We start from the raw sequence: 21,674 nt of genomic DNA on the forward strand, positions 1-21,674 counted from the left end.
GTGGGTTGGCTTCAAGGGGTGAGCCATTTGTTTCTGACGTATTTCACATCTGACCTGAGCAAGCAGACGCACACCTAAGTCAGCAAAGCAGCTAAGACACCGGTTGAAAATGTCCAAGGCTCCTGGCTTAGATCAGAGCTCGAACATGAGAAGAATTCTTCTACAGACGCAAACCGTTTCTAAATTTGTGCGTTTCTGAAAAGACCTCCTTGACACTACCAAGCGGTCTGGAAACCAGCTTGAGTGACAGCCCTCATGGTGCCAAAGACGAAGGGGGAACCAGCCTCTCCCAGGGCAGGTAAGGTTCTTCTGAAAAAGGCCTGCAGAGTACTCCGCATGCAGACAAGGCTTCCGCTCGAGCAGGTTCCGGCTTTAAGGAAGGCTGCAGGCCCATAAGCAGGACCCTGCCCTCGACGGATTCCTACAGTCAGATTCTAAGATAATGTGTGGTTGGACCAGAGGCGGCCGGCCCAGGGCTACTGGTCACGAACGTCTGAGTTCACCAGGCTGGAGGTGGTATATTCTGTGGCTCTGTCAGGCCACAGCGAGGAAAAGCAGCCTTCTGTGAAGCCCCGCCTACCCCTTCTATGTAGTTTCTATACATTTCTTATCTTATATAATCCTCACAACCACCCCCATAAGCCCCTGGAACACAGTGGGCGCTCAGAGATTAGTCTCAGGGAATCGGATTCAAATTCCAGTTGGACTGACTCAAAACATCCATGTCCATTAGTCCAGTTAGTTATGTGTGAATTTATTATTTATTGCTATCTCTCAGGATCCCAGATTATTCTGAGCCAGTGAGTGCTACCCCCTAAAAAACACAGGCACAGAGACAGGAGACCCCCATCGCCCAGAGACTCCTAAGAATTCAAACACGTTCCATGGAGATTCTTGCAAGGCCAGGCCATCTCCAGCCATAAGGAAAGGCTTGGAAACTGGAAATAACTACAATCCAGTCTAGTCTGGACCTTCAAGGATGAGTTCAGAGCTAACCAAATTTCTTTCTTTTTGGGGGTGGGGGGTGAGGAAATTAGGTCTATTTATTTATTTTTAGAGGAGGTACTGGGGATTGAACCCAGGACCTTGTGCATGCCAAGCATGCACTCTACCACCTGAGCTACACCCTCCCCCCTCAACTTGCTTATCTACCTAGGAATCAACCCTGCTCTGCGAACAAGGGCACCTACTGGGGGGCAGGCTCCCGCGTCACAAACCTGCAGATAATGACTGCCTGGTCCGCTGACCCAGGACGCGTACAACTCTTATTCCTCCTTTCTCACTTGGCTTAGAGCCTTCTATGACTTCACAAATGCAAAGAGTAATAAAAGTGAGAAGACGTAGACTTGAAAACTCCAAACCTAAAAGCTACTCCCCAAAGCTTCACTCTGCAGCAGATGCCTCTTGCATGTACCCTGACGATTCTGATCTTCAGCACAGCTTAGCCACAAGGCACTGTAACAATGGTCTGCAGGACATAAGTAGCACCCACGGTTCTGATGTCAGCTCACCACGTGTCCCTGAGCGAATCAACATCTTCATCTCCAGCTTCTCAGCAACTCAGAACGTGGTTTATTTTTTTAAAAGGCATATCATATTAGTGATGCTGTTAACTATAGAAATAATTATATATAAATGTTTCATTGGTGAAATACTCTATTTATGTAACACAAGACTTTGTGTATTTGGGATGTTCATTCCCTTATCAAAATAAAACAGTGACATCACACTTTATTATCTTCCAACAGATAGAGGAGTCAAAGTCTGAGACTACCATAAAATAACCACCATAAAATAAAATAACCGTGTAGACCCTGACAACAACCAGCACATTAAAATTAATGACATGATTCCGCAAGGTTTTTGAAATTTTAGGGTTATAAAGCGATGAGACTAGGATAAACATGGAAATTCCATTTTGACCTTAACTGAAGCAAAATCTTGGATCTGGCTTTGATTACAAACAAAGAGACAGAATGTGTCATAAGTAATTAACTGAATGGTCGAAAGCAAAGTGTATGAAATTACGGACAGTCATCAAGAATAGAGGAACATATCAAGTTAGACTGTTTGCTAATAGACTATGCAAGAGTCAGCACAGTTTGAGATACCGGGTGGAATGCCTATTTGCCAAACCCAGCCAAGACAACCCGTGTGATCTGGGGCAAATCACAAAAAAATTGTCTGCTTCAGTTGCTGGATCTCTAAAGCAGGGGTGACAACAGCTGCTGCCTTTAGCTCACAAGTTATATTACTAGTAATAGGATTGTTAAGTTCAATTTATTTATTTGTTTAAATTGGTCATCCACTCACATTGCACAAACTTGAAAAGGTGCAAAAATATTCCGTTAAAAAATGCTCCACACTCAGTCAGCCAAGAAATAATGGGCAATTTCTTATGCACGCTTTCAGAAATAATCTAGCACTTACAAATACACAAACATACGCTCTTCTTTGTCTACTGCCTTCAGTGCCTAGAACAGTGCCCACACAGTGGGTACTGTGTAAATATTTGTTTAATGAATGAAATTAATGCTATATACACTTTTTGAATCTTGCCTCTTTCCTCAAACAGACCTTGGAAATAGCCCATATCAATGTATAGAGGGCTGTCCCGTTCTTTTTCTTTAAAAATAAATTTTACGTAAGTGTAATATACATAGCGTGCACAAACCATACATGTACATTTCACTAACGTTTCATAAACTGACTGTGCCCGCCTAACTAGTACGCAGATCAAGAAACAGAACAAACATTACCAGTAGCCTAATGTCCTGCTCATCCTCCTTCCAGCACAACGACCACCCCTTTACCCTGCAGACATCGAGGGGAACCACGATCCTGACTTCTGAAAACAGCCAGCTTTGACTGTACTGGTATTTACAGAAACTGAATAATGCAGCGTGAACCTTTCTGTGTTCGCCTTCTCTCACTTAGCCTCATGTTTGTGAGATTTATCTATTTTTTTGGCATGTGCATGTCAATTACTCATTCTCACCATCTTATAATATTTCCTGGTGTGAGGACACCACAATTTATAATCCATTCAACTACTGATGGCCACGAGCACGGTTTCCAATTTGGGGCTATTTTGAAGACTGTACTAGCAACCTTCTACCCAAGTCTTTTTGTGGAAGTTTTTCATTTCCCCAAGAGTGGAACTGCTGGGTCACACTTTACTAGGAACTACTAAACAGCTTTCTGAAGTGGTTAGACCAATTTACAGTCCCACCAGTGCACAAGGCTACCTGTTGCCACACATCCTACCCAAAGCTGGAATTTCCATTTTTGGCATGTGGGTTTTTTCCCCACCCCCCATTTAGCCCTGCTGGCAGGGCTGCTGTTGTCCGCCGTTGTGTTTGCATCTCTGTGATGACAAATGGAGATCAGCACCTTTCCAAATATTTACTGGATGTTTGGATATCATTTTTTTGTGAAGTGTCTATTCAAATCCTCTGGTTTTTGTTTTCTCTTATTTATTTGTAGTTGTTCACATTTTCATAACAGAGCTATTGGTCAGATATGTGTATTGAGAATGGCTTTTACGCTGTGGGTTGTCTTTTTAATCTCTTCTTCAGGGTGTTCAAAGTTCTTAATTTTAATATGACTCAGCGTTAATTTTTTTTTCCTTTAAAGTTAGTGTTTTTCTGTGTCCCTTTAAGAAACCTCTGCCTATTCCAAGGTCAAGATGCTCTCTGATGCTTTTTTCTGAAAGCTTTCATTGTTTCACATTGGGACATTTGAAATCAATTTTTTATATGGCACTTAGTAGGTGTCCAGTATATTTTTTTCAATATAGATAACCACCTGACCCAGTACCATTTTTGAAGAGATCAGCCTATAATCACTGCATGCCAGTATCATCACTGCATGCCAGTATCATCACTGCATGCCAATATCATCTTTAGCAGACACTTTGTCACTGAGTCTGATTCTTTTTAGTGGCTGTATAATATTCCATGGTATGCACATGTCTACATACACATAGCTATATCCCCCACTGATTCAAATTTAAGCTGTTTTCATGGTTTTGCTATAAATAATGCTATAAGTAATCCTGTCCATGTAACACTCCTCATGTGTGTTCATTTATCTGTAGGACAAACTCATAAAAATTGGATTGCTAAGTCAAAGGGTATGTGCACTTTTAATTTTAACCAATATTTGAGAGATACTATACCAATTTTAAATGGGTTTTTCAGATCACAGTGAACTGTACACACAGTATGGTTATAAAACACAGCACATCAGAACTTCAATTATACCAAAGTCCCCAATATTTCTAAGCCTTAGGAGCCCTTTTTTAAAGGATGACAGATACATAACTACGCTTTTAGTAACTACTGATGGAGAAATATATATAACCATGTGCAGTTCACAGAAACTGTGCCTCAGAATCCTGAGAGATGGAAATTAAAATGAATCACACTGTCATGCTTGGAGGGGCAGTGTGCTCTGCTTCACACAGTGAAGAGCCGGGACACCTGCTATTTGTGCCTGTTCTGAAGGAAGCTCAAAGCCCAGCACGGTCAGAGCAAGGAATCTTACTCAGACTCCTCCCACATCAAGTGTTTAGAACAAGACATCATCATTTTGTTCAAAATACAAGCCTAAAAAAAAAACCCAATGTCCCCTCACTGCCGGGTCAGTATTCTAATCCCTTATGATCAATACCTAACCCTTCATTCATCAGCACCTTGTAACCACAGTAACACTTGTTCTCAAACATGCCTGTAACATCATGAGAATGTCACGCTACTTATTAATTTTGCGACTAACATCATGTCAGTACCATGGTGCTAAGGACCAGAGACACTGGCCCATCGCCGTCTGAGACATGGTGACCACCATGGAACCCACAGCGTGACTTCCACTTTGCAGGCTCAAACCTCTAAACACACTTCCTTCTCAGAACTCTTAAAAAGGGGAAGGTGATCAGCAAAAACCATCAAAAAAATGAAAACACAACCTACCAAAATGAGAAAATACCTGTAAATCATATATCTGACAAGGGGATACTATCCAAAATAGGTAAAGAACTCATAAACTCAATATCAAAGAATCGAAACAATCCAATTTAAAAATGGGCTGGATCTGAACAGGCATTGCTCCAAAGAAGACTCATACAGGTGGCCAACATGTGCCTGAGAAGATGCTCAGTATCTCTAGTCATCAGGGAAATGCCAATCAAAACATGAGTGAGGGATCACCTCACACCTGTCAGAATGGCTATTCTCAAAAAGACAAGAGATTAACAAATGTTGGTGAGGATGTGGAGGAAAGGGAACCTTTGTGCATGGTTGGTGGGAATGTAAATTGGTGCAGCCACTAAGGAAAACAGTTTGGAGGTTCCTCAAAAAATTAAAAATAGAACTACCATGTGATCCACCAGTTCCACTTCCGGGCATTTACCTGAAGGAAACAGTAACCCTAACTCAAAAAGATGGAATAGCCAGAAAAAAGAAGGAAATCCTGCCATCTGCAATAAGATGAGTGAACCTGGAGGACATTATGCTAAGCGACATAAGTCGGAGAAAGACAAGCACTATATATTATTACTAATAACACAGGCTCTAAAAACAACAACATAAAATCAGAGTACAGACTGGTGGTTGCCAGAGGTGGGGACGGGGGGCAAGAAATGAGTGAAGGTGGTCAAAAGGTACAAACTTCCAGTTATAAGATAAATAAGTCCTGGGGATGTAATGTACAGTATGGTGACTATAGTTAATAACATTGTATTGTATATTTGAAAGTTGCTACAAGAGTAGATTTTTGAAGTTCTCATCAAAAAAAACAAGAAAGTAACTTGTAACTCTGTGTGGTGACTGATGTTAACCAGACTTACTGTGGTGATCATTTTGCAATACATGAATATCAAATCATGATATTGTACACCTGAAACAGAAATAATGTTCTGTGTCAATTATCTCTCAATAAAAAGGGGGGGCAGATATTTAATAGCTGGATCTTATAGAACAAAACCTCCACCTGGACAAAACCCAGGGCTGACACAGGCATTTTCCTGGGTGGAGAGAATGTACTCCTCAGACTCTCAAGCAGACGTGATTTAAAAAACATGCCGTCTCCAGTTATGAAGAAAAAGGAAGCAGCCAGGAGACAACAAGTTGAAACACATTTGCTACAAGCTTTGGGATTTTAGTTAAGTCATTTTATGCCTCCGGGACATAGTTTTCCAATAAAATGAGGTGTTCGCCAAGAGGTGATACATAATGAATCTGGCTCTTAATGTTTTGTGAGTCTACACACCAAAGGGCAGCAGGGCAGTTAGATTTCCGTAACTGAGACTTCTGACTTAGTCTTCGAACCGGTCTCCTGCAGGACGGCTGCGGAGTGACAGCCCTCTGGTTCCAGGCTCACAGACAGTCCAAACACAGCACAGACCGTCCTGCCACTGGCACCCAGGTAACACGCCAGCTGTTAGGGTGCGTTCTCCCTCACCTGGGTTGAGTCAGCGAAGAGCTATTTTCAAGAGGGAATTAATCTCTGCTGCAATTTCCTACCTTCAAGTTGTTTTAAAAGGCAAAAATTGGACGCCTGAGGTTCTCAGAGGACATTGTGGGGCTCCAGTGACTTCAGCTGACCTGGACAGTCCCAGGGGGTGTGGAAAGGTAAGAGAAAATGGCCCAACCCGGAAAGGTGGGTCCATCTGAACAGCAGCAGCTCTGTGATGGCCCAGAGGTTTGCGACAACACAAAGACCACTTTTGTCTCTTGCTGGGGAACCGGCTGCCAGCAATTCAGACAATGGTTTGCGTGAGCTTGGGCTGCTGGCCCGGGCTCCGAGAGGACGTGGCCTGGACCTCGCTTGGAAAAATTACATTAGCCCTGCTTTTCCTTGCCCACCCAGATCTCTGCCTCAAAATCATTTCTTAGCCTGTTCTCCAAAGCATGTTTTTAACTCTTTTTTTTATAAACTTCTTTTTTCTTTTTATGGGTGGGGGTGATAATTATGTTTATTTTTTTAATGGAGGTGCTGGGGTTTGAACCCAGGACCTCCTGCATGCTATGCATGCACTCTACCACGGGGCTATACCCTCCCCCCAAAGCACTGTTTTAAGCTTAAAAATAAAACCCCCTTATTCCTGAGGTAGGCTGGACGCCACTTCTAAACTCAGGACAAAGGCTGCCCAGAGGATGTATCACACCCTTCAATGTCCACACACAGTAGGCATTTCTTGGGTGATTCCACCTGATGACGGAGAAAACTAGCTTTCCCACCTTTGAAATATTTACTGAAGAAGAAACTATGTGACCTTAGTCAAGTTTCTGGGCCACAGAGATATGGGTCAAATTCTTACAATTCTATTACAGCTCATTTTGAAGAACTGAAATGAGGTATGAGATTCTGACCCACGGTCCTCTTTTTGTCCTTTGGACAGTACTAAAATATTCTACATGTATAAACTTACTGTTATTATATTGGATATTGCTGGGGATACACTCAAAGTTGGAAAACGTTTCCTTTACAGAAAAATTCATGGCCATGAGATGATTCCTTACCCTCAAACCCCACTGGTTTGTCTCCTAAAATTCAGATGAGGCGAAACCGCAAATTAAGTTACGTGTCAAGCTACTATGATGGCAGATCTGACCACTGCAAAAAGCCTTCTGTTGATACAACATTGTAAACTGACTATACTACCAAAAGAAAAACAAAAGTCTTCTGTAAATTGGGACAAACTAAATTGTAACCATGACCTTTGCTTCCAAGCCCCTCGCCGGTACTCTAAGTGACGTTTTCTTTTCCACGTTACTTGTGATCTCTTACCTTCTTGGTTTAACTACCCTGCACACAGTCTGCAGGTGCTGACTGAACGGCTTCTCGACTCCTTCCTGGTAATGCGAAGGGACGGGTGACTTTAAACGCCTGGTTCCCTCCCTTAGGTTGCATCTTCTTTCCTTTCCAACTCGTGCTCAACACGGCGCTAATCCAATGAGTCAGAACCTCCTAAACCCTATTCACCACTTTGGTCAAGCCTTTTTCTTCCATTTAGCCAAGGCTACAGTGCATTTTCCTCCACAAAGCCTCCACCAATAATGACGGGGGGGGGGGGAGCAGTAGCCACAAAGCGCTCCCATTTCCCTCCTGTCTAATAAATCATCGCTTAGGATTTCCATTCCTCTCCCGCCATGTTTGCACGATCCTTTCCTTAAACAACTTATTAAGCCAATGTTATCTATCCTTTCCTTTTTTTTTTCTTACAGCCTTTGACTATCTCACTGGAGGCGCACAGAGGGCAATATACGTGGGGAAAATTCCCTCTCATGGCCCACAAGACAGGTTTCGGGAGGTAGCAGCATTCATTTACTCCCTCAGTATTTATTTGCTGAGTGCTGACCGCGTGCCAGGTGCCTTCCCCGGAGCTGGGGAACACTGATGACGAGGATAAAGTTCCCGTCCTCATAACCCCACATTCTAGTATGGGAGACAGACAGTAAATACAAACAAACAAACAAATAGGGCAATTAGGGAAAAGGCGAGATGTCGAGAGCTGTGGCCAGACAGGCTGTGGGCCAAGACAGTAGTACCTTTCACTAGGCTTCTCAGAAAGAGCTAAGAATGGAATGTGATTCCATTTTTAATTCTCTATCTAAATCAACTACGGTTGATCCTCATTATTCGCAGATTCTACAGTATTTGTGAATTCCCTCACTCACTAAAATTTATTCGTAAGCCACAGATCAGCACTCCTGGGTGCTTTGCAGGTCACTCCGAGGTGTGTGCAGAGACACGCAAGTTCCCACTCGAGGTGGGACACGGGGTCGCCCCCCCACCTTTCTGCTTCAGTCCTCATGCTGTAAACAAGAGTCCTTCTCAGGGTCTTAACTTCAGTGCCATGTTTTAATTTTGTGCTCTTTGCTAAAGATTTTGCTATTTAAATGGCCCCCAAGCTTAGCATTCAAGGGCTGTGTCGTGTTCTCAAGCCCAAAAAGGACGTGATTTGCCTTATGGAGAAAATACACAGGTTAGGTAAGCTTTGTTCAGGCTTGAGTTATACAGGGTTCTTGGCCTTGAGTCGAATGTTAGTGAATCAACGATGTATATTAAATGAGGTCTTTAAACCTTAAATAGAAACACAAAATAAGGTGACATATTGATCAGTTGATGAAAATGTGACCAGAGGCTCCCAGGAACCTGACCTTGTATTTCCCCTCGGAGCAATGGTTCAACACGCACGAAGTCAGTGTCTGAGGTGGCTTTATATAATTTTAACTGCCGCAAATAGAGAGAATCCACAGTAATACACCAAAGAGAAAATTTCAGCTGGGCACCAGCCTCCTCCCTCTTTAATGGAGAAAATGGCTTGACAGGCAACGGCATCGAGCCAGAATCCAATACACTGCTGTCTTATCTCTGCTGCCTTTACTTTGAAGGTGGCCTCTTTTTAAAGCAAGTGATGCTGGTTCTCCTTTAACGGTAGGAAGGTAAGGTTTTCTTGTTCAATAAATTGTTGTAGGTAAAAACAAAAAGCAGGCAACATAAAGAAAATATTAAGTAAAAACATAATAGAGAAGGAAATGGGTACAGCAACGGGCAAGAAGCAGCTACACGAGGGTACCTGGTGTAAAATTTGGCACAGAAACAGAAACCTCTATTAGAATAGTCAGGAGGCCAGACGTGGAGGGCTCCTGCCCTGCGTAACGGCAGAACCCAACAGGAAGAAGAGCCTTCCTCTTCTTGCCTGGCAGGAGCTCAGCCAATGGGACCGATCACAACGCAGCCAATGAAAAGCCACTACGCTTCAAACTCTCAATTCCTCCAGTGGACTATTTACTACAGCCCTTCCTTGTCCCCTCTATGAGAGGGTTCTCCTCTCCTGGTTGCAGGGACCTACTTGCATGTGGCCTGCAGACCCACAGGGCACTTCTGACCCTGAATTGCAATTCTCCGCTGATCCCGAATAAATCCATTTTTTTGCCGGAGAAATGACTGGCAGTCTATCTGTTTAAGGTCAACACGGCACGTGGCAGAGATCAAGGTGACGGATGAACAATTGAAACTGTGTGTTTGGGAAACACACAAGGAGGAGAGTTTTGGCTTATAACGAGATTATGTGGACATGGATGAAAAAAATGTATATTTCTTATCTGGGATTTCTTATCTGCAGAAGGACACAATCTGTGAGAACTACAGCATTATCCCAAAGATTTAATGCAATAATGTGTAAAGTAGCAGCATTGAAAGTTTTAGTCTCAGAACCCCTGTAATACTTTTCTTTTAATTAGTTTTTTTAGGGTTTTCCCCCCCATAACACTCTTAAAAGTTATTGAGAAGTCCAAAGAGCTTTTGTGTATGTGGGTAACAGCTATCACTATTCACCATATCAGAAATTCAAGCTGACACACTTAAAAAATATTTTTCGTAATTAAAGTAACCATAACAAACCCAATACATACTAGCAAATATATATACATCTATTTAGAGCAAATCTACTTTTCCAAACAAAAACACTCAGAAGAGTTGCATGGTTTTGCATGTTTGTAAATCTCTTCGATGTCTGGCATCACTAAAGGCAGTCAGTTTCTCGTATCTGGCTCTGCATTAGTCCATCCCAGTATCACACTTGATGCCACCCCTGGGAAACTATGCTGTATGCTCATGGGAGGACAGAGTGGCAACAGGCCAATGACACCTTAGTATTACTGCCCCAAAAAAGTTTCAATCTCATGGGCCCCCTAAAGGGTTTTCTAGACCCCTACATGTTTCTGGAACATACTGAAATAAAAGGTTCAGAACAATGTCACAAAGTGAATTCGTAATAAATATTAATTCTCTATTCCTTCTCTTCTCAGCCTCAGTGTTGTTAGAACACAGACGCCTTAAGGGGAGGATTCCTCAATTCATTACAAATGTATAATGTCTAGCACCTGTGTGTCACAGTGGACAGCTGATCAATGTGTTACTGTTGTTGCTTGTATCTGGTTCTGTAACTAATTAACTATGTGATCTTTACAGCCAAGGATTCTTCATCTGTGTGCAAATTCCGAGGAAACATGCACTTGAAGAGGGAAAAAAATTACACCTCTGTTTTCTGAGACTCAGCATTTACTTCAATTATGACCGCAGGCAATAAGCCACAGGCGTACTCCTGGTGCTCGGCATCAATTGAAATCACAGGTGTTTTCATTCGCATTATGGTGATTACAGACATCTTGAAAAAAAAAATCGTACGTGCTCATCACTAATTCAAAAGTACAGCAGTTATTCTGCATTAATAAAGAACACTTGTGTTACAGTATCACAAATTTTTACCACTAACATTCGAGAATCTGCAAAGTTAAATGTTTTTAAGCTAACTGGGCCTACCCAGTACACGAAACAGTTGAAAAGCTAATAGCGAAGCAAACATTCCGTCCCAAATTGCCTCTCATCACATTATAACAATATATATGATGAATCCCAACCAACAATAAAGAACGATTTTGCAAAGAATCCATCACCAATAAAATCTGGGTCTGTTCGTGATATGAATAGCTTGTTAGGGAGCAGACAACTCTGATGAAGAAATGTTTCAATCATCAGAAGGCTACGCTGAATATACATCACTAATGTTTGCTTGACATCTAAATAAAAGTGTTTTACAGAAACAGACTCACAGAACTACAGTTACCCAAGGGGGAAAGGGAGTGGGAACGGATAAATTGGGAGTTCTAGATTTGCAGATACTAACTGCCATATATAAAATAGATAAACAAGTTTCTACTGTACAGCACAGGGAACTATATTCAGTATCCTGTAGGAACCTATAATGAAAAAGAATATGAAAAGGAACATACGGATGACTGAAACATTATGCTGTACACCAGAAACTAACACAACATTGTAAACTGACTATACCTCAATTTTAAAAAAAGGTTAAAATAAAAATAAACATGTTTTACCCTCATATCCTAAAACAGAAAAAAATTATAGAAAGACAGAAAGAAAGAATAAAGGAAAAGAAAACAAGGAGAAGAGAAGGAGAAAGAAAACAGTTTTCCATGGCAGCGGGGCGGAGCACTTGTTCCTAAGAACTTAGCACAGAAGTTTAAAGAAGCAAGTCTGTGGTCCTCTCGCCTGAAAACACACAGAGGTCATTTCAGCCCACCTAATGCTAGACGTCCAGCCAACGTCTTTGAAGAACTAAGAAAGCCCAGACAGACTGCACGTCGGTCCCTGTAGAATAATCTAGGCTGTCAGCGACAGCCAATCGTGGCCCTAAGTACAGGCTGCTGGCTTCACCGTGCACAATTCAAACTGAGATCAAAGCGCTCCCCCCACACAGAGTGGCTATGAGTCATTAAAACGCTTCAAAATGTCCATCACAGAGTTTGCTTCATTTCCCAGAAATGAAATCTGTCCAACAGACACTCAGAAGTGAACCCCACGGCAAAGGCTAATAAGCCAATTTTTCCAATCGTATTTTTAAAAGTCTGTCTATTCTGTTTGTTTTCTCAGTAGCATGGTTCATTTTTTTACTTGCAAAGACGAAGACCGACTAAAGGCTCTCACTTCATCCATCTAACAGAACAAAATAAATCTCATATTGGAGTGAGTGAGATGCTAAAACCTGATTGGGGAAAAAACTGCATTAAGTCATAGAAATAAGGCTGGTGCTTCGGAACACCACCCCAACACCAAGGACAAGTACCTGCTGAAAGCATGCTCTAAACTGAGGACCCCTCTTGAGTCACAGGGACACAGAACCATAACCTTCTCGTTCACTGAACCGCAAGATAGGATAAGCAAGAAAATGGAGGAATTGTGAGGCAGCGGCGTGAAGGTATGGGGTCTGGTGAACACCCAACCTGAAGGAGGCGGTACCGATGGGAGCCCTGAGCGGAAGGCTGGACTGTGGGACGCAGAGGTGGGAGGGCACGCAGAACAGGGGACAAGTACAGGGGGGCAAAGTCCCAAAGGAGGGACTCTCCGTGGTATATTGCACAAGAGCAAGAAGGGCAGTGTCTGTGCGGGAGGGCTGAAAGAATCTGTGAGAGAGACAGTTTGGGAAGGTCTGTGGAACTGGATTATCAGAACCTTGAAAGCCGGGCTCAGTCCAGACTTTACCCTGTAGGCCAAGGAAGGCTTCCCAGCAGGGAGGTAACAGGAACAACAATGTGTTTTAGGAATAAACAATGGAGATTTGTCTCATCAGCTTATCTGTCCTAACAGTGGGTCCTTTTGTCAAACCAGATTAATCAGAATCTATTGTGTCTCTGGAAATTCTCCCAAATTATATCGTGGTGCAATTTGGCTACCACATTCTAAGGGCATGTTTGCATTTAATGATGCCAAAGTCATAATGGTTTTGGAAAGCTTTTTCCCCTGTTGAACGAAGTTAGAACTGATAACTTTTTTGTGAGTAGACTGGTTAGCCATTGCTAAACATACTTTAATTTAGGAGTTAGTACCCAGTAATACTCACAAATAAACTGACTCCAATTCACTTCCACAACAATTGACTAGCTACTTAACTAACGTACACCTGATCAGGAGTCCCTGTCTGAAATCTCGCGACCAAATCACAAAGGGGTCGTCTGGGACAAAAACATCTATATAACATCGGAGATACAGCCTTAGGAGAGTGCAAGGATTCCAAAAGAAATTTAAAGGGAAAAAGGTTTTTGCAACATATGGAAAATAAGGAATTATATATATATCATTATATACATGACCACATACATACATAAAGGATCAGAATCTAAAAGTAAGAAATATGAGCATGTTTGTTTTCTTGTAACTGACTCATGGCCACAGAGTTTAAAGTCACCTAGAGATGGATGATGTTAAGAGTATCTCTGAAGGAAGGGTCTAGCTCAGTGGTGGAGTGCACGCCTAGCACGCATGAGGTCCTGGGTTCAATCCCCAGCACCTCCATTAAAATAAATAATTACATCTAATTACACCCCCTCCAAAAAAAAGAAAACCAAAAAAATAGAAGTATTTCTGAAATAGCCATCAGAAAACAGATTAACAGGTTCAAAGAGGGCTCCCTAGTTAACCACTAAGGTGAAGGGGGGAAAAAACTGGGGGCGGGGTGAAGCGGAAGGCTAAATTACAAATAGGCCAAATGAATGACCCTGAGAGGAAGTGATAAAATTTCTCAACGCACACAACCGTATATACCAGCGAATCGCACCCAAGCCTAACTGGCCACTGTTATAATCGCCCCGCTAATGGCAGAGTTTTCCCTCAAGACCTCAGCAACCCTACTCCTTGTTAGTGGAGAAGGACCATTTTCACCTGGGTCAAGACCCTGCCCAGCCACTGCTTCGGATCGAAACCCAACACGACAGCAACCCCGCGCACGTCGTGGGGACTCTCTACACCGTGGTTTACAAAATGCCAAGTGCCCTGCACGGGACCTGTCACAGTTTTCTTAATAAAATGTCCCCGACTTATTCGACAGAATTGGGATTCAGAAGGCAGTCTGCAACCCTCTCCTTCCATACACGCTCCGCTGGGGGCCAGTGTCCGCACAACCTGCCCCGGGGGCCCGCCACCCCCGTTCCCATGCCGCACACTTCCTGTCGCTTCCATCACCACACCACAACTCGAATTTCCCAATCAGTTTACAACTGCTATCGGGATCCTAGTGCCTGGGAGGCGTGAGGGGAGGGCGGCTTCCCAGCCCGAACTCTTTCTTCACTCTGGGCTTCGGAGAGAACCGAAGAGGGAAGGCACAAGGCACCGGGCCGGCCAGCGGACTCGCGTTCCGCCGGCCTCGGCCGGTTACAAACTACCGAATGAAGCCACACGGCCGGGGAGGAGAGGGGCGAGCGGCAGAGCTGGTGTCCCAAACCAGCCGCAGGCGAGCGCCCTCGCTTTGCGCGTCTCTCCTCCGCAGAGCGCTGGAGCTTTGGAGCCGGGGGCAGGATGGCCAGTCCCGGAGCCCAGAAAGCACTTTTAGCCACTGGATTCCCCGAAGCCAGCACGACTTCCCTCGCCGGGCTCCCGGAGCGGGCCCCGGCTCCCACCGCCCCCGGACGGCGGCAGCCGGAGCCGAGCCCTCCCGGCGCCCCCGAGGGCAGCGGGAGCCGGACCCCGGTCCCCCGGCGGGCGCGCACCGATGGCCCGGCGTCCGCCGCCCAACTCCGCGCGGGGCAGGGCCGCTCCCGCGAACTTGGCGGCGGGTGGGGCAGACACTCACCAACCCCGTACTTCTGCCTCTTGGTCGGGATCCAGCGGGCCATGGCGGAGACCTCGCCCCGCGGCGGCGGCGGCGGCGGCTGCGGCGGCTACAGCTCCCGGGGCTCCGGCCGCCGCCGCCCCGCGCTCCCGCGCGCCCCGAGCTCTTCCGCCATGTTCCAGCCAACTTCGCCGGCCCCGCGCGCCGCCTCCCAGCCGCGCCGCCCGCAGTCCGCTCCGGCCCCGGCTCCAGCCCGCGGTCACCTGCTGGGCCCGGCGGCCACGCCGCCGTGCGCGCCCCTACGGGCGCCGCCCCGGCCCCTCCCGCCGGCCGCGCCCTCCGCCCGCCCAGGCCGCCTCCGCGCCCCGACCCGCGGGCACCCGCCCGCCCGGGACTCCGCGCTCCCCCGGGCCGGCGCCGGCTCCGCCTCGCGCACTTCCCGGGAGCAGTCTCCCAGCACGGCCGGGGAGGCGTTTGTTTTTCCTTTCTGTGTTTTGCTTTTTTTCTCCCCGCCTTCCCCACCCGGGCTAAACCCCGGAGGCTGGATCCCGGGGGGCGGGTTCCCCGCCGCGGGAGGCGGGAGGGCTGCGCTGGAGGCACGGGGCACGCCGTGCGGGGCGGGGCGGGCGGGCGAGGAGCGCGGGGTCCGCTCACACCGCGCGCGCGGGAGCCTCTGCGGGAACGAGGATGAGTTAACAGGAACTAAGATCCTGCGTGAGTTACTTCTCGCCCCCGGGGCACCCGCAGTGCCCGGCACTGAGCGGGCGCTCAGTAAATATTTGTTGAATGAGCGCTTGATTGCTGCGTTCACCCCCTAGAGCTTTCAGTGACACCACGAGAGCTGGAAGCCCGACTCCAGGACAGACAAGATCTCCTGCGGCCACCGATTATAGCCTTCAAAGCAGGAACGTCTGTCTTCTGGTAAACAGAACTGATGCAGGGGAGACGGGCTTCTCAAAAGTATCAGATCGTTTCCTAGGGGGGCCTCTGTGGGAAAATGACGTAGGGAGCCCTGACTTGGAAATCCTGTCTCCCCCAGACACCGGGAGCCCTCCCCAGCTGAAGACAGTCAGACCCTCATGCTCGAGGGAAAGGTCCGCCCCACAGATCTCCCTTTTCCAGCAGCCCAGCAGCCCAGAGAGCATCCCTGCGGAGAAGGGGGCCGGGCACAGCCAAGCCTGTCTCGTTCATCGACCGTATTGTTTGGACGAAGAGCCAAACTCAGGGGCTGCTCATTTGAACGGCCCCAGGCTCCTCTGAAACTCTCCTGGATCTCACTTCCTCCTGGAGAGACGTCAAGAATGAAGACTGGATCTGGATCCGAGGTGGGGGTGGGGCGCCTTGCTACCTCGCACACAGAAGTAAAATCAGAGTAAATGACCAGCTGGTTTGTGTTCACTGCCTCAGAAAATGTCTCTTGAAAGAAACTGGTTTGTCCTTGCAGGCTGGGAAGGTTTTCTGGCCTATTTGGAACATGAAGGGAAGATGTAGTGAAACTTCATTGAAGACTTAGTGCATTTTAACTTTGGTAACTTTTTGCAAAGTCAGATCTGAATTTTTTTAAAGGTCTTATTCATGGTGGGTCACTCCTAGGACTCCCTTCGCCATCGACGAACAGGTATTTATTCACAAAGTGTAATGATAATTTCAAAAAAATCTGTCCCTTTAGACTTAACATTCAGAAGGAATCCTACCATCTCTCCCCAAATTTCCCTTCCTCTGCCAGTGACATCACAATCAGCCTGATCTCCCAGTTTCTACTTTCCTTAATTTCTTCTTTCCACAAATATTTATTAAGTGCCTACTAGATGTCAGCCATTGTTTTAAGAATGGGCTCACAGCAGTGAATAAAGTTAAATCCCTACCCTCAAATAGAGCTTACAGTCTAAAAGAGGTGAGCTGGGCAATGAACAAAGTATGCAAACGAGGCTAAGCCTGTAGAAAAAATCCAGAGCAGGGAGGACAGGACAGGTAGGGGGCCCTGCAGTTTTATACTGAGTGGTCTGGGAAGGCATCTCTGATGCAGTGACAGTGAAGAATAGACCTGCAGGAAAAGAGGATTTCAGAGGAAAGTATTCTGGACATCAGGAACAGCAAGTGCAGAAGCCCAGAGGCATGTTTGGCAGGTTCCAAAGACTGCGAGGAACAGCATGGATTCCCGGGTGGTGAGAGGTGTTAGTAAGGGGCAGAATACGGGAGGAAACTTGTTCCAAGAGGCACAGGGCGATCCAATAAAACAGGATCATGAAAGGCATAGCAAGGGCTTTATATGTTGCTATGGGAAAAATTTGGAGGATTTTGAACCGAGCAAGGGCATGATGGAGTTTGCCTGCTGTGGGATGAATAGACTGTAAAGACACAAGGGAAGAGGCAGGAAGATCAGATGGATGGAAGGCTGTTTCAGTAGTTCAGGCAAAAAATGAAGGTCGTTGGGTCCAGGATGGTAGGAGTGGAGGTGGAAAAGAGGCTGGGTTCTGGACATAAATTGAGGGTGGAAACAACAAGAGGGCAGTGTGGGCACTGAGGCTTCTTACTATCCTTTAATCAGCATATGTTTTTGGAAAGTTTGGTGGCTAGATAGATCTAGTTTAACTTTCTGATGGTGTTTTGAAGAGGGTTATTTTAGTTTTTTTTAAAGGTTCTGAAACATTCAAAATAGTTAAAATAAATATGTAATTGCATTTTCTGTTTATTGTAATGTATACTAAATTAATGCAGAACCTTGCGGAAAGTTGCACTAAGATCCACCGCCAGATTTACTTTCAGTATCCTTCTTTTCATCTGTGTAATATTCTGGTTAAAGCATTTTTTTAGCTTATATAACATTTGATTTGCTTGAAGAGGGGAGCTCTGTTTTCTTCACCAGAACTGGCGCTAAATAGTTCCCAGTAGAAAGCTGCTTCTTTCCATTCATGGAAAATTCATCATAGTTTGTATGCTAAAAGTTTTCTCCAGAAACTAGTGAAACTTTCTGTTCAGCTGCATTTGTAAATAAACATGCTGATGTATTGGGAAAAAAATACAAGTTTTTTTTTTTTTTTAAGAGCCTCACTCTATAGGCTTCAGGCCCCAGATGCTCTGGATCTTGCCCCCAGGCTGTGCGATGAAAGATGGGTCAAGGGTAATTCTAAGGTTTGGGGCTTGAGCATCTGTTACCAAACCAAACTTGGATATACTCGCCCAAATGCAGTAGAGCCAATCTGCTGGCACCGGGTTGCAGTGAAGGAAAGTACAGCACTTATTACAGGGCACCAAGCATGGAGTGCAGGACAGCTAGTGCTCAAAAAGCCCAAACTCCCCTGTGAGTTTCAGCAAAGCATTTTTAAAGTCCAGGTGAGGGAGGGGTGTCCCCAGGTCTGTGATCAGCTGTGCACAATTCTCTGATTGGTTGATGGCAAGGTAACAGGGTAGGGTCATAGAAGTTAACATTTTCCATCCTCAGGCTCCAGAGGGCTGGGGACTGTGTGCTCAGGGTCATCAAGTAGTTAACATCTTCCATTTGGTGGGGGTTTTAGCATCTGTAAAACAACTCAGGAAATGTTCATCAGATACTATCATCTGGGTACTTCAGAGAGGAGCTACAGCAGAGGATATGGGGGAGGGGTCTATCCCCGGAGGGCCGGTCACGCAGCTACTAAAGAGAGTTGCCACTTCTTGGTCACCTGGGATATGCACCTCATCTTCACCCTTTACATCCAAGTTGTTCTGTGCTGAAGTCCTCCTTTGACATTTCCTTAGGATTCACCTCTTCACAGCTTCCTCAGCAACGCTTCCATGAGGACCATTAGGAACAGAAGCATTTTGCCTTGCGGGATTAGAGGCTTCACAGTTTTTTCAGTGTCACCTGTGTTCAGGAAGATCGCATAACCAATGTTCTCTAAATTTAACCCACATCAGAGTATTAATGCTCATTAAGTAGAACTGGATTTCAACCAAAATGATTTCAGCTGCCTCGTACCCCCCCCCACTCTTCACCCCCAGCCCCATCCCCACCCCTACCCTGCCGCATTGAATTGAAGGCTTTTTGCAAAACTTAAGGTTTGAATTTGGACACTGGATATTTCAAGTTTGACAATAATTGCAATAAGAGGGTGGGAGGAAAACGGAAAATTGTAATTACAGCTTTCAGGATGTTTATTCTTTTTTCCTCTGAAGACTGAAGTCCACCCACTCTGTTATATCAGATGGTTAAATCCCAATTTGAAAGTCCATTTAAATCATAAAAGCAGAGCTATTCAGAGTCTTTTATTAAAATGTGGCTTAAAATTAGAGCGTCAACAAGACAGGTAGGTGGAATAACAGCATGATTCCCAGAAATACCCTTTTTTCCCCTGATATCTTTTCAGAAGAAACATTAAGCGTATTCCACAACCACGGATACTCAGATGCTAAAACAAACACTTAAGCACTCATAAGCACTAGCGTGCTCTGTCTGAAGGTGCCTTGGAGAAAGAAACGAGGATAAATGAATTCAGAGGCTGCTTTGACAGGAATATTGTGATGATCCCTTACAATGCCTAAGAGAGTAGACGGATGTGAAGACAGTTGGCAAGGGTTTCACTTCCTCCGTTGATTGCCAGGTTTATTTGGCCAAATCTGGCTGACTTAATTGCTTCTCCCAAAGAAACTATGGATTCTATTAAAGGAAATCTTGCCCTCTGCCCAGATGGAGGAGGCTCCTTTGATCGATCCTCCAAATGACTGAGTGTAGTTGCTAGAGCTACAAAAAATGGGGGAGGGGGATGTATTTAGCTCTCAGTACCACTTTGCAGTCTTCTGAGGGCAGCTGCTGTGAGACTGGGCGGTTCTATGCAGGTTGGGAGCAGGTTCCATACAAGTTCTATTATCATTTGGGCCCCATGAGCTACCCTGGACTGAGGAACGGATCTCTTCAGCCCTAGAAACGCCTTTTGCATAACTTGCAGACACATCACTATTGCTCTCTGCCCCCGAATGACTTGGCTGGGAGCATCTCGGGGGTCTGTCCGTGGCTGTGCTCTGTGGCCTTGGAGGTCCAGTTGCTCTGAATGAATGGGGAGATGATCGTCAGGGCACTCACGCTGTTCACGTTCCCATCCCCATCACTGTGAGATTCATGCTTGGTGAGCGCTTTTGCAGCCAAAAGCTTTTAGTTTTGTTTCTAGAATGCTCTTGGCTGCTCTGAGATCACCTTGGGGAGAAGTTGATGACATGAGCAATTTGAAGTCATTAGTTTAATGAAAACTGGGTTGATCGATAGGTGAGAAGGAATGAAAACTATTTGAATTTAAAAAAAAGCTATAAATATATATATCTTGAAAAACGTATGTTGAAAAATTATCTTCATTAAACTGCTTAACACAAAAGATGAAAACTAAGAAGCAATGTGGAAAATTACGATGTCAACTTAAGTAAAAATAATTCGGCTGCATATACCATAAGATGATTATAATTACATAACATTATATATTTACATGGAAAATAACTATAGGGGAAAGTGGGAAAAATTTTTATATTCAACCTTCTTCAAAACAAGATAAAAGACACTACTTGGTTGCTGCAATTCCCTGGACCATGCAGAAAAGCAGGAAGTTAAACGCCTAAATTTGACCTCTATTTGTGACAGGAGGGAAGTTTCACTTTGCAATTCCCTCTTAACAACGACACTTCTCCTATACTGTTTAGGTGACTTATATTCGGCAGATTTTTCTTCCTATTACTTTGAGGTCAGTTAGGAAGCAAGTCTGATCCAGAATGTTTACTTAATACCAGGCAGGTTTTCCATGGTCACCAGCTATCGTGTAACAATAATAATTAACATCTACGTCCTGTGCCTGGTAGGGTTCTAAATCCACTTGCTTTAATCCCCAAACAATCTAATGAGGTCAATAGGACTGTTGTCATCCCCACTTTACAAGTGTGGAAACTGTGGCTCAGGACATGGTAGGATGTTACCCACGTAGTTAGTGGCAAAACTAAGTTCAAACCCCAGGCAGACTAGCTCCAGTTTCCACGGTCCAAACCAAGGGTCAGTGAACTTTTAAGGGCCCCTTTAAGTATTTTAGACTTTGCAGGCTGTCTGTTCTCTGTTGCAAACATTCCACCCTGCAATTGTAGCAGAGACGCAGCTGTAGGGCAATACATAAGAAATAAGTGTGGCCGTATTGTGTCAATAAAACTTTATTTGCAGATGTGGCATTTGAATTTCATGTAATTTTCATATGTGATAAAATATTATTCCTCTTTTGATTTTTCAATCATTTAAAAATATAGTAAACATTCTTCACACACAAGCTGTACAAAAACAGGCGGTGGGCCGGATTTGGGCTGACTCTGCCAACCCCTCTCTGCACTGTGACTGCCGCCCTTTGAAGTGGTGGGAAGGCGGGGGTGGAGGGTGGCTGGAGGGGGCCTCCCGGAGAGGGGACAGGGAACAAGGGAGGCACCAATGTGCCCACATGGGACTGACCCACCAGAAGCCTGTTGCATAAGGAGTTGGTAGAAGCTTCTGGGAAAGAAGTCATTAGGAGAACTCCAAGTAGTAACGGTTGCCTTAGAAATC

General features: G+C 45.1%; 2 protein-coding genes across 4 annotated transcripts in view; one reads left to right on the top strand and one right to left on the bottom strand.

The window, feature by feature from the left end:
- Positions 1 to 15,285, bottom strand: part of DOCK5 (dedicator of cytokinesis 5) — a 176,603-nt gene extending 161,318 nt beyond the window's left edge. The window contains 1 exon segment of the mRNA XM_032471059.1: positions 15,155 to 15,285. Coding sequence (XP_032326950.1) covers positions 15,155 to 15,197 — 43 coding nt within the window. The 5' untranslated portion in view covers positions 15,198 to 15,285.
- LOC116660798 (vegetative cell wall protein gp1-like) lies at positions 15,193 to 16,395 on the top strand. 3 transcript variants are annotated; one of them, XM_032471067.1, is made up of 3 exons: positions 15,193 to 15,847; positions 15,952 to 16,054; positions 16,256 to 16,395. In XM_032471067.1, the coding sequence occupies exons 1-3, from the start codon at positions 15,196 to 15,198 to the stop codon at positions 16,371 to 16,373; spliced, it is 873 nt and encodes a 290-aa protein (XP_032326958.1). In that variant the 5' UTR covers positions 15,193 to 15,195; the 3' UTR covers positions 16,374 to 16,395. The 3 variants fall into 3 exon arrangements, with proteins under 3 accessions (XP_032326958.1, XP_032326959.1, XP_032326960.1); XM_032471068.1 differs by having other exon boundaries at positions 16,259 to 16,395; XM_032471069.1 differs by having other exon boundaries at positions 16,173 to 16,305.
- Positions 16,396 to 21,674: the final 5,279 nt, after the last annotated feature.

This window comes from Camelus ferus, chromosome 31 (genome assembly GCF_009834535.1).
Source record: "Camelus ferus isolate YT-003-E chromosome 31, BCGSAC_Cfer_1.0, whole genome shotgun sequence".
Lineage (NCBI taxonomy): Eukaryota > Metazoa > Chordata > Mammalia > Artiodactyla > Camelidae > Camelus > Camelus ferus.